This window comes from Puma concolor, chromosome E4 (assembly GCF_028749965.1).
Source record: "Puma concolor isolate L17-30 chromosome E4, mPumCon1.1.hap2, whole genome shotgun sequence".
NCBI lineage: Eukaryota > Metazoa > Chordata > Mammalia > Carnivora > Felidae > Puma > Puma concolor.
The window spans coordinates 39,076,430-39,091,561 of record NC_141683.1 but is presented as its reverse complement, the minus strand read 5'-3'; the positions used below and the strand labels follow the sequence as shown (position 1 = coordinate 39,091,561).

The following is a 15,132-nucleotide window of genomic DNA, read 5'->3' as shown; positions in this document are numbered from 1 at the left end:
GAACATTGTTGAGTACCTACCATGTGTAAGGTACTACATATATCGTCCCATTTGAAGATGCAAGACCAGGGAACCCAGGATAGGGGAGGGTGGTCAGAAGAAGTGAGAGGGCCTCCTCCCACTACTAACACTCTGGAGGTCCAGGGTACTTTGATGTGGTTGGTGCTACTGTGGTTGACACTGAAGAGGGAAGAGGCGTTGAGTGGCCTGCGTGCAGGCGGTTGCAGATCTGCAGCTGCCCGGGACACAGAGCAGCATTCACGGCGGCATAAGCAACCTCTATTTGCCTCACCACCAATCAGCCCAGGGCGGCCACACAGAATAGCAGTTCAGGCAGTAGGAGGAGGGGAAGATGTGGTCCTCAGATCCACCCTGCTACAGGGCAAACGCCGTATTCTCCACCACACTCAGGACAAGGAGGCTTCTGCTGTGGTGAACAGCACCTTTGGGTTTTGCTACATGATCTATTTAGGCTCTCATCAAGGCACTGTTAGCAGGGCAGGGTTTAGGCGTTGCATTCTAAGGCAAAGAGAAGAGGTTTGTATTACAAGACCTGTCGGAGAGGGGCAGAGCCAGGACAAGAACCGAGAGGTCTCGACTCCCAAGTGTCTACCCTAGGAATAATGGAAAGCACTTGGATTCTGTAGTCTGATCCTGGATCAAATAATCTTCACTTCATTACTCCCGTCCCCAAATCCTGTCCGAAACAAGGTACCTGTTTCTTCATCCCTAAAACAGGAAGAAAAATGTCCTGCTTACAGGGTTCCTTGCAGGATCATGGCATTATATGAGTGAAAGCGCTTTGTAACATACAAAGTGCTCTGCAGACATTTATTAATGGTTATAAACCACCAGACTGCCTCTTGGAGTTATAGATTAGGCTCCCTCACTCGTTGGACTTAATAACCCCTCATTCCATTTTCTACTCCTTTTCTCTGTCCCTCCTCCTCCCACAAACAGAGGAAGTGAGACAGGAAGCGAGCACGTGCGTCTAACGCCTGGTCTGGGTAACTAACGCGCAGGCTTCTCAGCTCCAAGGTTGCTGAGAGGGGGCCTCCCCCCGGCCCCCGCCCAGAACTACATTTCCCAGCAACCTTTCGGGGTCTCCAGAGGCGGGCGGGGTGGGGTGGGGGAGGCGCATGCGCCAAGTTCCGCCCCGCCTGGTCTCGGGGCCGCACCTCCGAACCGGTTTCGCCTGGCAGAGCCGGCTGCTTCAGGCGCCGTGGACGCGGTGCTCGCCCCGCGGCTTCTCCCGCGCTGTGGCGGTGTCAGGTGTGGCTTAGCTCGGGTCAGTGCCATGATCCGGCAGGAGCTCTCCACATCCTACCAGGAGGTACAAAGCAGTGGGGGCGGAAGTAAAGTTTCCCGCGGGGCGCAGGAGCGGGGTCCCGCGGTCTGGGCGGCGGAGGGGGGGCGTCCGGGCAGGTCGAGTGAGCTTTCCGAGGAGTGCGGCGGGGGAGGGGTCCCCGCGTGCGGAGGAGCCTCGGAGCAGGAAGGAAGCGGGGCGCAGAGCCTCCTCCGGATGCTGCCGGCGCGGGATGGAGCCGGGGCCCCCGAGCCGTGAGCCGTAACCAGCAGGTGAATGATTGAAACGGCGTCCGACCCAGGCAGCAGCGCGCCGGCCGCACTTGACCTCGGCTGTTCTTTGCTAGTGGAGGCACGGCGCCCTCCTCCCGGCTGGAACAGATGCGCTGGGAGCATTAGCCCCTCTGCAAGCCCAGGGCTTCGTGGTACATGACAGGGATAATTACAGCTTGTTCGGCGGCCGCCTAACTTTGAAAAGGTGCTTTCGCCTATCTAGCTGTTGCTCGCCGCGCTCCGTTTTCCTTTCGCTCTCACCTCCTCCCACTACTTTAACTATCACTTTTCCAGCTCTTTGTCTCTTTCTTGTTTGTCCGAGCTGCAGGCGGTTTCAGCTTTTCCTCAGGCTTTCTGAGTCCTCCTGACTTACTGGAACTAGTAAACTGCTCTCCTCCTCCTCCTCCTCTTAGGTCTTACACTCTGGTCATCTCTGGTGATCATCCCCCCTTCCCCCACCCCGCGCGGTCGTCCCCTCATTTGTAAGTTCAGTTACACATCTTCAGTCCTCAGGTTTGTGTTCTGTGTCTGCTCTGACCACCTGAGTGAGATGCTGTGTTACCATCTCTCCCTTTGGTGTCCCCTAGGCTGTGCAGATTTGCTTTGAGGCCCTGCCTTGATCCCAGAACATTCCCTTTTACAAACACCTGGTGCTGCCCTTGATCTACCCTGAACAGTCCAAATTTCTTAGCAAGCTTCGGAAGCGCTGCACAGCTCAGCATCCCTGACTTCTCATCTCACCTATCTGTGTTCTGATCACACTGGAAATTCACTCTTTAAAAATGTGCCCCCACTTTCCTGTCCCTATGCGCATTCTCACGCCATTTCTTTTTCTTTAACTTCTCAGTCTCCATTGGTCAAAATCCCCTCCCTTATTCAAGGAGGGATCTTAAGTCCCTCATGTTCCATGGAGACTGACTTCCCAGATCAGTCTAGCATTCTGCCTGTCCTTCTCATATGTACTTCCTGCTGTTTTGATCAATACTGACCAATATTGATGTACATTCCTCTCTTTGTAAATGATACTGTGTGGATTATATAAATAATATAAAAGCAGATGGCTTAGCCCTACGGTGGAAGGGGAACCTCCATCTGAGTTGGAGGCAGATGAGATTTGCCTAAGGCTTGCTATTTTTTTAGTGTAGGACCTGGTCTGGAATCTGACTTTGGGACAAATTTCTATCTTTCTCCCCGCAATCTCCTTTATCCAAAGGAGCCAGATGGATTTTAACCTGTGTTGGGATTCTGTGGCCCCTAGATTCCATGCCCTAGCCTGTAAAGGAATCCGGAGGAATGAGCTGTGTCTTTCCTCTGAAAGTTTTCAGATTCACAGGGAGTAGAGCATAGTGTGTAAATACTGTTTTGAAGTTGGGGAGCCCATGTTCCTCTCCTGCTCTGCTTCTGGCCATTTGTCAAGTCACTTTCTGAGCCTCAGGTTTCTTCCTCTGCAAAGGAAGGTGATGATAGTTCTATTTCACAGGGTTGTGAGGGTTCAATGAGTTGGTATATGGAAGGTGCTTAGGTCAGTGCTTGGCAGGGAGGGACCTCTCAGTGGATGATAGTTCTTGTTCACAGGACGTGGGTGGCTCCTGCTTCTAGGGAGCTTTGGGGTCCTGATTTGTAGGACCATGTCCCTCACCATCCATATGCAACCTGCAGTATCGCCTTTCCTAGTAGGGCTCCTGAAACGTTTATTAAAATGCAGACAGTTACTTGGCAAGGCCAAAGGTAAAGTCACTTTCTATTTGAGGGCACCCCCAAGATGGAAGACACTGGAAGGGCCCTTCCCTTTACCTTCTTCAGTGGCTCGTTTTGAAGTCCCTGTCTCTTGCCTTCTTTGGAAGGAGGCCTCCCGGAGGGTGGCCCAGCTCTCTTGCCTGGGTCGTTCTGGGAGTGGACCTTTGAGTTAGGAGTCTAACTGGCTCTGAGTTGGGTTTCTTTGCTGAAGGGAGATTTTGGCTTTGGGGATGGGGCTGCAGGTAGTCCAGAAGGGAGCTGGGTTGGGAGCGTGTTGCTATCTGGGTTAGGCTGAACCTGGGTGAAGCTTGGATCAAAGAACTTTGGGCCTTCTCAGACTAACATCCTTCTTTCTCTTTGGCCAGCGAGGGCTCTGGTGATCTCTTGATATGTGTCCCCACTACCTGTATCTCATGGTTTCTTCTCCAGCCTCCCAGCCCTCTCCTACTTGTTGGTTTTCTTTTCTTGTGGGCTTGGAGGACTTTACACTGGAGATTTTACCTGATTCTAATGGGCAGGAGTGGAGGCATGAAAAAGGAGATGAAGGTCCATGGCTGGCTTAGTTGGTAGATCATGCGATTTTCAATATCAGGCTTGTGAGTTCATGCTCCTCCTTGGGGATAGAGATCACTTAATAAAATTAGGGGCACCTGGGTGGCTCGGTTGGTTAGGTGTCCAACTTTGGCTTGGGTCATGATCTCACGGTTCACGGGTTTGAGCCCCGTGTTGGGCTGTGCACTGACAGTGTGGAGTCTGTTTGTGATTCTCTCTCTCCCTCTCTATCTCTGCCCCTCACCCCCCATCAGAAAAAATTTTTTAAAAGAGGGGAGGAGATGGAAGAACAATAGATACATAAGAGTTTTAACCCAAGTTTCTTGGATATTAATTTTTAATTAAAACGTTTGAGACCTTAAGTGTTGACACTGTGAGCCTAAGAAAATATTTAGGAAAGCAATCCCTTTCCCTTCCCTCCCAATTCAGTGTTAGGTCCTTTAAACTCTGGTCTTCATCTCTCTTCCCCTCCTCCTCAGTCCTATGAAGAATTGTTTGTTATTGTATCCTCTGCCTGCCCTTCTCGGTGGCTCATTTCCCCCATTTGACAGGTGAGAGCACTGATGAGGTGAGGTTGAAGCTGCCTGTTGTCAGGCTGCTGATCAATATCTGTTTCTGGGATGGACCACCTTCCCCATTTTTTTTCCTGCCATTCGCAGCCTGAGTCGGTGGACTTGAGCCAGTGTCCTGGAGAGCTCTGACACCAACTTCACTGTTTCCTTCTGTCAGCATACTCTTAGCTGCGTTTCCTCCTCCTCTGGGAAGCCGTTAAGATCATCGGTTTTGGAACTAGACCAACTTGGATTTGACTTCTGGCTCTATGGCCAAGGAAAGTGTTGTGGTTGAATTGTGTCCCTCCAAAAAGATGTGTGGGGAGTGCTAACCCCTAGTACCTCAGAGTGTCCTTATTTGGAAATAGGGTCATTGCAGATGTAATTAGTGAAGATGAGGTCATACTGGAGTAGGGTGGGCCCTAATCCAATATGGTGTCCTTATAAGTAGCTGACCTTGTGGAGACAGCACAGAGATGCACTTCCCAGACTCTATATGAAGATGGAGGCAGAGCTTGGAGATGAGAGGCCTCGATAGGCCAAGGAACACCAAGGCTTGGCCATTACCAGAACTAGGGGAAGACCATGGAAAAGATTCTTCCTCACAGCCTCAGAAGGAACCGACCTTGCCAACACCTTGATTTCAGATTTCTAGCTTCCAGAACTGTGCGGGGATAAACTTCTGTTAATTCGTAAGCCACCCAGTTTGTGGTGCTTTGATACGGCAGCCCTAGGAAACGAACATGCGGGAAGTTAACTGAGTTTTCCGAGCTTCAGTGTCCTAATCTGTAGAATTGGTATAACACCCCCTCCGTCATGTGATTGTGTGTGTGTGAGAGAGACAGTTAAGTGAGAGGAAGCTTCTGCTTTCTCATTCTAGTCCTCCTCAGCAAGGCTGATGTGGCTGACTGGTTTGCTCTCTTTGTCTCCCTCCTTTAGCTGAGTGAGGAGTTGGATCAGGTGGTTGAGAACTCAGAGCGGGCGGACGAGCAAGAAAAGGAGGCAGACGGAGTACAAGGTCCAGGAATCTTACCAGGTGAGTGGGTTCAGTGCTGGGGGCAGAAGGGCTGGAAAACGGTGCTCTGCTATAGCTGGAGGCCCCAGTCCAGGCGCCTGGCCACCTGGGGACCTACCTGCAGGAGAGGAGGAGCCCCTCTGCCCTGCACCCCAGTGTCAGGTCTCAGGTATTGCCCTAGTTCTAAAGCTATACATATTTAACCAGCCTTGGGACAGAGGAGGTGTCCAGGCCAGTATCCGCTCTTTTCTGTACTCTGGTTTGAGCCAGTTCCTGATGCCAGGACATTGGAGGTAATGGGTCTCTGCTCTTCTGTTTGTTTTTTCCTAGGAAGCCGTTAGTAGTTGAGCTTCTAATATCTGGGTCACTTCCCAGGGCCCTCAAGGAGAATATCTAATAGGCCTCACCTCCTGGACATCAGGCCTTGCCAGTATGGTCACCCAGCTGGGCAGGCAGGGTCCCATCAGTCAGGTGGCATCTTAAGGAGTCTTATGTTAGTTGACGTTGACCTCTTCTTCCTCCTGGGTACTCTCTGCACCCTTAGATGACGTAACTCCTTACTTCTCGGAGTGCTCCTTCCAACCGCCTTTATAGTCACCGTCCAGCTCTTGGGTGTTAAGTGTTTGTCAGAGGCCCCTTTTCTCTCTCTCTCTCTCTCTCTCTCTCTCTAGTGGGCGGTCTCACCCAGGCCCCGTCCCTGCTTCAGTTACTTCTTGTTCACACGTGACTGCCATGTTTACGCCTCTAGTGCAGAGGTTACCTATAAACTCCAGACTTACATATCCTGTATACCCAGATGCCCAGGTCATGGCTCTGCTTGGATGCCCCAAAGGTACCCTAAACCCCACATGTCCAAAATTGACCTCGTGACCTCCCCATTCCTGGTGTGGCCCTCTTCCAGTGCTTCCTGTTTTGGCGAATAGAATGTATTACCCATGCAGTTGAATTGGAGAGTCATCCCCACCCCCTGCCCCTGCTTTCCTTGTTTCCCCATTTTCTCTGCTCCTCAGCCATGCTGGCCTTCTTTTATTTGGGCCTCCCTCCCTTCCACCATCAGGCCTTTCTGTTGTTCTATCTCTGTTTGGAATTCTCTTCCCTCTGTCATCAAGTTAATGTTTAATCGTTCTTCCGATTAATGTTTAATGTCAATGCTTAATCGTTCTTCAGCTCACTTGTTTTCTACAAAGCCTCTGACCTCCTGGCTAGATCACTTCCACCCTCCAACCTGTCACTTGCAGTCCACGCATCTCTCCCTCGTAGCTCTCCCTGATGGGGCAGTGTATTTGCTTGGCATTTGATGAACATCTCTTCTGCTAGCATGTAAGCTCCATGAAGGTGGAGACCAGTCCGTTCTGCTCACTGCCTCAGACCTGTCCATGTGATACAGATTTGCTGAATGAGTGAATGGAACCCCAACCTGACTCTGCCCGCTTGGGTGGGTTGAGGGAGGTGGGATTGTGCTCCTCTTGATCCCTTTAAGGGGAGAGGAATGACATAGGATATTCTGTGATTGTGCCTAATTATTTAAAAAAAAAAGTTTTTTTTAAATATTATTTTCAAGAAACAGAGTGAGACAGAGAATGAGCCGGGGAGGGGCAGAGAGACAGGGAGACACAGAATCCGAAGCAGGCTCCAGGCCCCAGGCTCCAGGCTCCAGGCTCCAGGCTCCAGGCTGTCAGAGCCCACTGTGGGGCTCGAACTCAAGAGTTGTGAGATCATGACCTCAGCTGAAGTCTGATGCTCAACCAACTGAGCCACCCAGGCGCCCCATAGGGAAGACTTTGTAGAAGGACGGAGGCTGGAAGAGTAGCTGTTTACTGACTGCTTCCTCTGGGCCGAGCTCTGTCATTCCCGTTGCCCCATTTAATTTTCATGACAACCCTGTGAGGTAGGCATCCTGATTTTGATGGATGAGGACCTGAGCCCCAGGGGGTTAAGGAGAATATGGAAGGATCACTTGGCTGGTGAACAGGATCAAGCTCTGTCTGACTCCAGGCTTTCTACTGCACCAGTGGTTTTTAAAAAGTATTTTAAGCATCCTTTTAGTAAAGCTTATTGTGTAAGAGGTGGTAGCATGGCTGCCCCCACGCTGATTCTGGGCACTACGTCTGAAGTCCTGAAGCCCCAGGGAGAGAACAGTATATTTATATTTATTTGCATTAGCTCTGTATATGGGTTCCTATTGTTTCTGTAACAAATGACCACAAACTTAGTGGCTTAAAACAACAGATTTATTATCTTACAGTTCTGGAGGGCAAAAGTCCAAAATGGGTCTCGTTGTGCTGAAATTAAGGTTTCAGCAGGACTGAATTCCTTTCTGGAAGCTCTAGGGGAAAATCCATCTCAGTGCCTTTTGCAGCTTCTAGGGGGTGCTCACATTTCTTGGCTCGTGGCCCTTTTTCCATCTTTGAAGCCACCGGTGGCCTGTTGAGTCTTTCTCCTATCTTCTCATTGTCACATAGACTTCTGCCCCCTCTTCCATGTTTACATGTAATCGCAGGGCTCACCTAGATAACCCAGGAAAATCCCCTTGTTTTACAGTCAGGTGAACGGCAGCTTTAATCCCATCTGCTGCCTTAATTTCTCTTTGCTATTAACTTGACATTCATAGGTTCCGAGAATTAGGACTTGGACATGTTTGGCGGGCTGCTCTTCTCCCTGCTGCACCCTGTACTGCCCTCTTGCCCCCCGTCTGAAGAGGATAGATGGAGACGGCCGGAAGGAGAGGAGGGATGCCAGACTTGGAAAGATGAAGCTTTCTTTTGTGTTTCCATTCATAGATTAAGTGCCAGCCAAACTAGGAAGTGGCCATGATGACCTTTGGCCTTAGCCTCTCTTTTGCCTCAGATTCCTGGGGCCTTACAGCCTAAGGTCAGTCAGAGCAGGAAACCAGGCCTCAAGCAGAGCAAATTGGGATAGTTCCACAGACTGGCAAGAGCCTTCGTGCTTTCAGGGGAAACCCTTCTGGGCTCATCTCTGCTGTAGACCATAGAAGATGCAGACTCAGAAGTCTTAGTAGGGAGTTGGCCCATATTTGGTGACCTGACACACAATTGGCAAAGCTCACTTCCTGCCTTTCAGTCCTGTAATAGTAACATAAATAACGGTAACGATGGCAGCAGCCGTTTATTGGGTGCTTCCATGCACCAGGTCTGCGTAGGGCTTTCTGTGTATGCTCACACGTAGCCTTCATGGCCACTTGTGAGGGAGATGGTTAGTCCTGGTTCCTAGATGAGGAACAGAGAGGTCCAAGTAATGTGCTCAGAGCTTATGAGTGGCAGGGCTGGGATTTGAACCCAGGGCTGTCTCCCAGCGTGTTCCCACTCTGGCTCAGTTTCTAGATGAGGTGCTTTTCTGCTCCAGAATCCTCCCCTTCCTCTACCAGAGTCACTCATGGGCTCCTTCACCTGTTACGCAATGTGCTAAAACTAAAAAAAGGGCAAATGAGGCAGGGCCTGTGTCCAGGAACTTGGGACATGTAGAGAGAGAAGGCAGGATACCCAAAGAAGAACTTCTCTCTCCTTCTCCAGAGCCTTCCCTGAACAACTTACTGAGGGCCTTTTCTCCCTGTTATGTGCTTTCCTAGCCCTCAGTATTTTCCTTTATAGAATGTAGCACAGTCTAAAGGGCACATTTGTTGAATATAATTCTTTAATCATTACTAACCCCTTAGGCCTGCCCCTGAGTCCTGTGAGGCACTCCCAGAACTTTTGTCTCCCCTCCCACTTCATTGTAACTGATGCCTAGCAGAGCGTCTGGCCCACTGTGGGTGCTCAGTATTTATACGTTTGGAGGGGGGACATGGGGATATCTCATGTGAGCAACTGGGATCAATGATAGAGGGCCAAGGAAATGGTAGAGACAGGTGCTTCAGAAATGAACGAAGGGGGGGCCGGTTAGTGAAGGGAGTGGGATTAACCTGAAGGAAGGGTGACTGGTAGGTGAAAGAGACGGGGCAGGCCAGGGAGGAGGGACGGGATGTGCAACCGTGTAGAGGTGGGGATAACACAGGACGTGTCGGAAACAGTCGGTTAGCATGGTACAGTTGGAGCGGAGGGTTGGTGAGAGAAGTAGGAGATGAGGTGGGAAGGACAGATTGGGTCAGATTATGGAGGGCTTTGAGTGTCAGGGTTTAGCCGTTAGGGAACAGGGAGCATTTAATGGGATTGGAGCAGAGCAGTAAGGGGGTGAAACGGGCATGCAGGGAGGAGCAGTGTGGCAATGCCGTAGGGCTGGATTAGTGGAGGGAGGACCGTGCTGGGTCAGAGGCTGGCAGGGTGGGCCGCTTCGACGTGGGGGAGCGGGAGAAGGAAGAGTCAAAGGAGACTCTGAGGTCTGAAGAGGGTGAGTGGGAGAATGTAGACGTACAGTCTGGGGTGAGCGGCCGGAAGAGAAGGTGCTTCTCTGCCGCAGACATACGAAGCTTCGAAGGTGTGATGTCTGGGCGGAGAGGCCCAGAGGCGGAGCGAGATGACGACTGATGTAGCTAAAGTGCGAGCTTTGAGAAGGCCTGGGCCGCCTGTAGAGTGAGCTGTGGAGACAGCCTCGAGGGGTGGCCGCATTCGGGGACCAGAAGAGGAGGTGGAGCTGGAGCCCCATGGAGGCCTGGAGGTGGGGGCTGTTGGGCAGCAGAGGTTCCAGTTAAGCACCCAGACATTCAGGATTATATTCCCAGTTGTACTCTCTGAGATAAAGAGTTACAGTCCATAATCCGAAAGCCTCGATCTGTTTCCTTTCTATGAAGGGAATTACAACCACTTATTCTTTTCTAAGGGAGAAATGAGACCAGACACGCTAACTGAATAAGCAGCTTACTATATCACTGTTGTAACAAAATTGAGGAAGACACTTGGCTGATTAGTCATTACAGTGCATTCTCCATGGAAACAACTGTGTATTAATAGAATTGAAAAAGATCAGCAACCAAAGAAAAAAATCAATTGGATCTCATCAAAATGAAAAACTTGGGTGCATTAAAGGATACTACCAAGAAAGTGAACAGACAGCCCACAGGATGAGAGACCTGTTCAAATCATGATCTGAGGACTTGTATTTAGACCATATAAAAGAACTTTTATACTCCAATAATAAAAGGGCAACCCAAGTAAGAATCTGAATAATGTTTCTGTAGTGCAGATGACTGATAAGCACATGAAAGGCTGCTCAACATCATGATCATCAGGGAAGGGCAAATCTAAACCACAGTGAGATTTGTATCATTGTGTCGCCTTCACAGCTACAAGAATGGCTGTGGTCAATAAGATGTACAAGTTTTGGTGAAGATGTAGAGAAATTAGGACCCCCACAGATGGTTGGGGCGAACGTAAAATGGTGCAGCTACCGTGGAAAAGTCTGGCAGTTCCTAGAAGTTCAAATATAGAGAGTCACCATATTACCCAGCAATCCCATTCCTATGTACATACCCAAGAGAAATGAAAACTTACGTCTGCACAACAGCTTGTACATGAATGTTCATAGCAGCACGATTCATAATAGCCAGAAAGCGGAAGCCGCTCAAGGGTCCATCAATTGATGAGTGGATAAATAAACGACATATTCACCCAGCGGGGTATTATTTGTCAGAGGGAATGAGGAACTGTTGCATCTACATCATGGATGAATCTTGAAAATATGTTAGGTGGAAGAAGTCCAACACAAAAGCTTCTATGTTGTGGGATTCCATTTATGTGAACTGCCTAGAACGGGCAAATCCATCAAGACAGGAAGCCGATTATTGGTTGCCAGGGACTAGGAGGAAGGAGTGACTCCTAATGGGTATGGAGTTTGTTTTTAGGTAATGAAAATGTCCTGTAATTACATAGTGGTGATGGTTGCACACCTAGTGAATGTAGTAAAAACCAATATATTCACCTATTTAAAAGGGTAAATTTTATGGTATGTAAATTATATTTCAAAAACCCCACGAAAACAACAAACCCATCGCATCACTAAAAAGGAAAAAAAACCAAAAGGATAGTTCATTCCTTCTTTGCATTCAGGATGCATCTTAGCCCCTTGTTGTTTGCAAGGTAGAGTTTTGGAGGGGTAGAGTAGACGACCGGTTCCACCTCCCTGTGAATAAAGGTCCCACTGTGTTTTCAGAAGTTGAATTACTCATCACACATCCCTTAATGGGCTGACTTCTATTCCGGGGCAAGTCTGGGTTTTTGAAGCAGTGTTGGTTGTCTTGGATTTTTCTTAGATTACCTTTCCTAAGAAAATCTTGTGCATTATTTCTGTCTTTCTACAGAATGTGTCTGTACAGGACACATTCATCATGAGTTTGCATTCATGTAAAGAATGTATACTTTTTTTTTTTTCAATGTTTTTTTTTTTTTTTTTTTTTATTTTTGGAACAGAGAGAGACAAAGCATGAACGGGGGAGGGGCAGAGAGAGAGGGAGACACAGAATCGGAAACAGGCTCCAGGCTCCGAGCCATCAGCCCAGAGCCTGACGCGGGGCTCGAACTCACGGACCGCGAGATCGTGACCTGGCTGAAGTCGGACGCTTAACCGACTGCGCCACCCAGGCGCCCCAAGAATGTATACTTTTAAAACACATTCATCCAGCTTGCCACAAAAAAGCAGGTGTTTGGTTTTTATGACTGCAGAGTACACGGGACATTTTGCCAAAATATCCAGCACCTGTTTTTTTAATGGCAAAATGTATTGGTGTCTTCTTTCAGAACTGGAGTGTCACTTATAGCATGTGTGGATGATAGTTTTACCGTTTTTTTTTTTTTTTAATTTTTTTAACGTTTATTTATTATTGAGAGACAGAGAATGAGCATGAGCATGGGAGGGGCAGAGAGAAGAGGAGACACAGAATCTGAAGCAGGCTCCAGGCTCTGAGCTGTCAGCACAGAGCCCAACGCGGAGCTCAAACCCACAGACGATGAGATCATGACCCATGCCGAAATCGGACGCCCAACCGACTGAGCCACCCAGGCGCCCCTAGTTTTACAGTTTTTGTTTAACTCACATGCCAATTTATGGATCAAGAAAAGGCCGGTAAACAAGTTCAGCTTGGCTTCTGTGAGTGAAACAGAGGGGACCCCATGAGAGTAATTTGTCCAAGTACCTCTGCCAAACAAATCCAGATGATGCAATTGTCATCTGACCTTTTTGTGCCTTAAGTCAGCTTTTTTAGAATTTTCAAGAAGATGCAAATTCCTCTCTTTCCCTAACCACAGGTTTCATGAAGGCAGAACATTTCCAATCATGTATGTGTGGCTTATGATAGAGTGAATACCTGCCCACAAAGGCCCATTACTCTTCCTCTTCATTGCATGGTTTAGCCAGGCTGAAATATGCAGTTTACTTAAAAATGTCCCAAGCTTCTACTTGTCATGAAGTTATATTCTTCCAATCAGATCTTTTGTCGTTGTCAGGGACTGGATCCTTAAGCACTACCGTTCACTGTTGCGTAGGGAAAGAACATTGACCAGGAGTCGGGACCCCAAGGCTCTCATTCTGTGCCAGTCTTAGGCTCTCTGGGACCTGGATCACTGCGCAAATAAGGCTTTGGACCAGAAGGCCTTTTGGGTCCCTGCTAACTCTTAACAATTCTGTTCAGATGTTATGTACCCAATTAGTCACTGCAGAGTTCCTTCAGTTTTGTCTTGTGATTTTTCCAAACTTCATTCAGATGTTGAAACCTGGTCCCTTGTTGCTACAGCAATTATGAGCCCCTTGTGACAGGGAATGTGTTTTTACCTGCCATGTTTTTGAGTGAACCTGTGGGGACGTGCCTGGCTGGCTCAGTCGGAAGAGCGGGTCACTCTTGATCTTGGGGTTTTGAGTTCGAGCCCCATGTTACATGTAGAGATTACTTTAAAAAAATCTTGAAGCGAACCTGTGATCTTACATGGGCCATAGGAGGGGGGGGTGCCTTCCAGGCAGAACAGCTGTGGGGAGGTCCACTTGTACACGGACTACTGCGCTTTGGGTCCTGTGACTCTGCAGACCGGCTACACGCGACTGACCAGGGATCAGCGCCTGAGGTAAGGGGAGCCACCTACAGGCTGGGTGTGAAGGAGAGCAGTGTCCTGTGGTGTGTGTGACAGAGCACCCTATACAGGATGCAGGCTGGGAGAGGGACTTGACCAGGGCAGCGGAGCAGAGTCACAGAGAAACCCGGGGAGAAGGCAGACAGCAAAGCCACCAGGGAGCAGAAATGGACACTGTCCCTAATAACAATAAGAAGCAGTAGCAGTAGGATCAGAGACAAAAGTTGAAAAAGAGACTTGCTTTAATTCCTCTTGGAGAGGCAGAGCTGCCGCCTTCCGTGTGGCTCGTGCTCAGCCGTGGGTGGGCTTCCTTGGGGGTTCCTGGCTCCTGGTTCCTCACTTCTCTTTGTAGCTGTGAATGTCCATTGCCTCCCATGACCTGCTCTGCACTGTCTGAAGGAACCTCATAGACACTTCTGGGAACTCGCACATCTGTGTAATGTAGAGACGTTGTAAAGTATCTTGCCATGAATAGTAAGATGTATCAGTTGGTTTACAGTTTTACAGGCCTCAAATGCACTGCTGTTCTCCTACGGACGGAAGGTAGCTAGTTGGCGCTGTGAGACGTAACTCATCTATTATTTGGGTCATTCGGTCATTTCATAGGCGTGCAAACATCACATGCCTACTGTGTGAAAGATACTGTTTTATGCCTTGCCTCCATGTTATTTCTGGCATATTTTTTTCTAGTTTATCATTGTAAGAGATTGTAGTGCCATGGTCTTCATTTTTGCTGTTTTTATTGAAGGCTTTTTTTTTTTTTTTATGAATGTAATTGTCAAATTGGCTTACGTACAACACCGAGTGCTCGTCCCACAAGTGCCCTCCTCAGTGGCCATCACCCATTTTTCCTCTCCCCCACCCCCCCAAAAGGCTTTGTGTTTTGAAAAGTAGAGGGTACGTTCCATTTCTCTAGTAACGTTAATTCATTAAGCAGGCAGTCTGTAATGCATTTTGCAACATTCTCTCCCTTCTTTTAAATATCCAGTAAAATTGAAGTGATCATTTCCTTTTCACATGAAGAAAGTGAGGCTTAGGAGCAGTAAGTAACTTGCCCTGGGTCTCAGAGTAGCCATAGGAGAGCTGGCCTCCCAAACCTCTCTGACTTAAAGCTCATGCTCTTAACCACTAGGCTGGACATCCGGACTTTCAGTTCAGAAAATAAATGAATAATGAACACCAAATTATTCCTTCATCAAAATTCTCCCGGTGCTTTGGGCACAAGGCTAGATGACCTCCTCCACGAAGCCTTTTGCTCATCTCTGTCCTTCTCCTCACACCCATACATCACCCCAACAAAGGAAATCTCACCATTTACATCCTCTGGTGCTTCTGAGTCCTGTAGCACTTGTAGCACAGACCATTAGTCCTCCTCTCTCGGGGTCTCCCTGAAGCGCCTAGCACCAAGTCTTGCGCACAGAGTTGATGCTTGATGTGTGTTTGTAGAAGTGTAGAATGGATGGCTTATTTTCCTCTCACCTAAGACCCTTTGATAGCTCTGTGCTGATCCTGCTTTTGTGCTTTTAAATAAAAAGAAAGTGAAATAATCATGAGCAAATACTCTTATATCTTTGGATTTGAAGTCCATTTTTTGTAGGGAGTGTGTTGTGGGTCTTGTTTTGAATCCAGATTGAAAGGTCTAATCTGCCTTTTAATTGGAATGTTTAGTCCATTGACATTTTTTAAGTTG

At 48.6% G+C, this 15,132-nt stretch overlaps 1 protein-coding gene across 7 annotated transcripts in view; it reads left to right on the top strand.

Annotated features, from left to right (window-relative positions):
* The window catches only part of PACC1 (proton activated chloride channel 1), a 45,916-nt gene that overhangs the window by 9,934 nt on the left and 20,850 nt on the right, over positions 1-15,132 (top strand). For 2 of the 7 annotated variants that reach the window (XM_086694361.1, XM_086694368.1), the window contains exons 1-2: positions 1,153-1,333; positions 5,358-5,454. In XM_086694361.1, the coding sequence (XP_086550487.1) occupies positions 1,298-1,333; positions 5,358-5,454 (133 nt within the window). In that variant the 5' untranslated portion in view covers positions 1,153-1,297. Of the gene's footprint in view, positions 1-1,151; positions 1,334-1,494; positions 1,579-1,764; positions 1,784-5,357; positions 5,455-15,132 lie in introns of those variants that run through there. The other 5 variants (XM_086694363.1, XM_086694367.1, XM_086694365.1 and 2 more) reach the window with 5 other exon arrangements.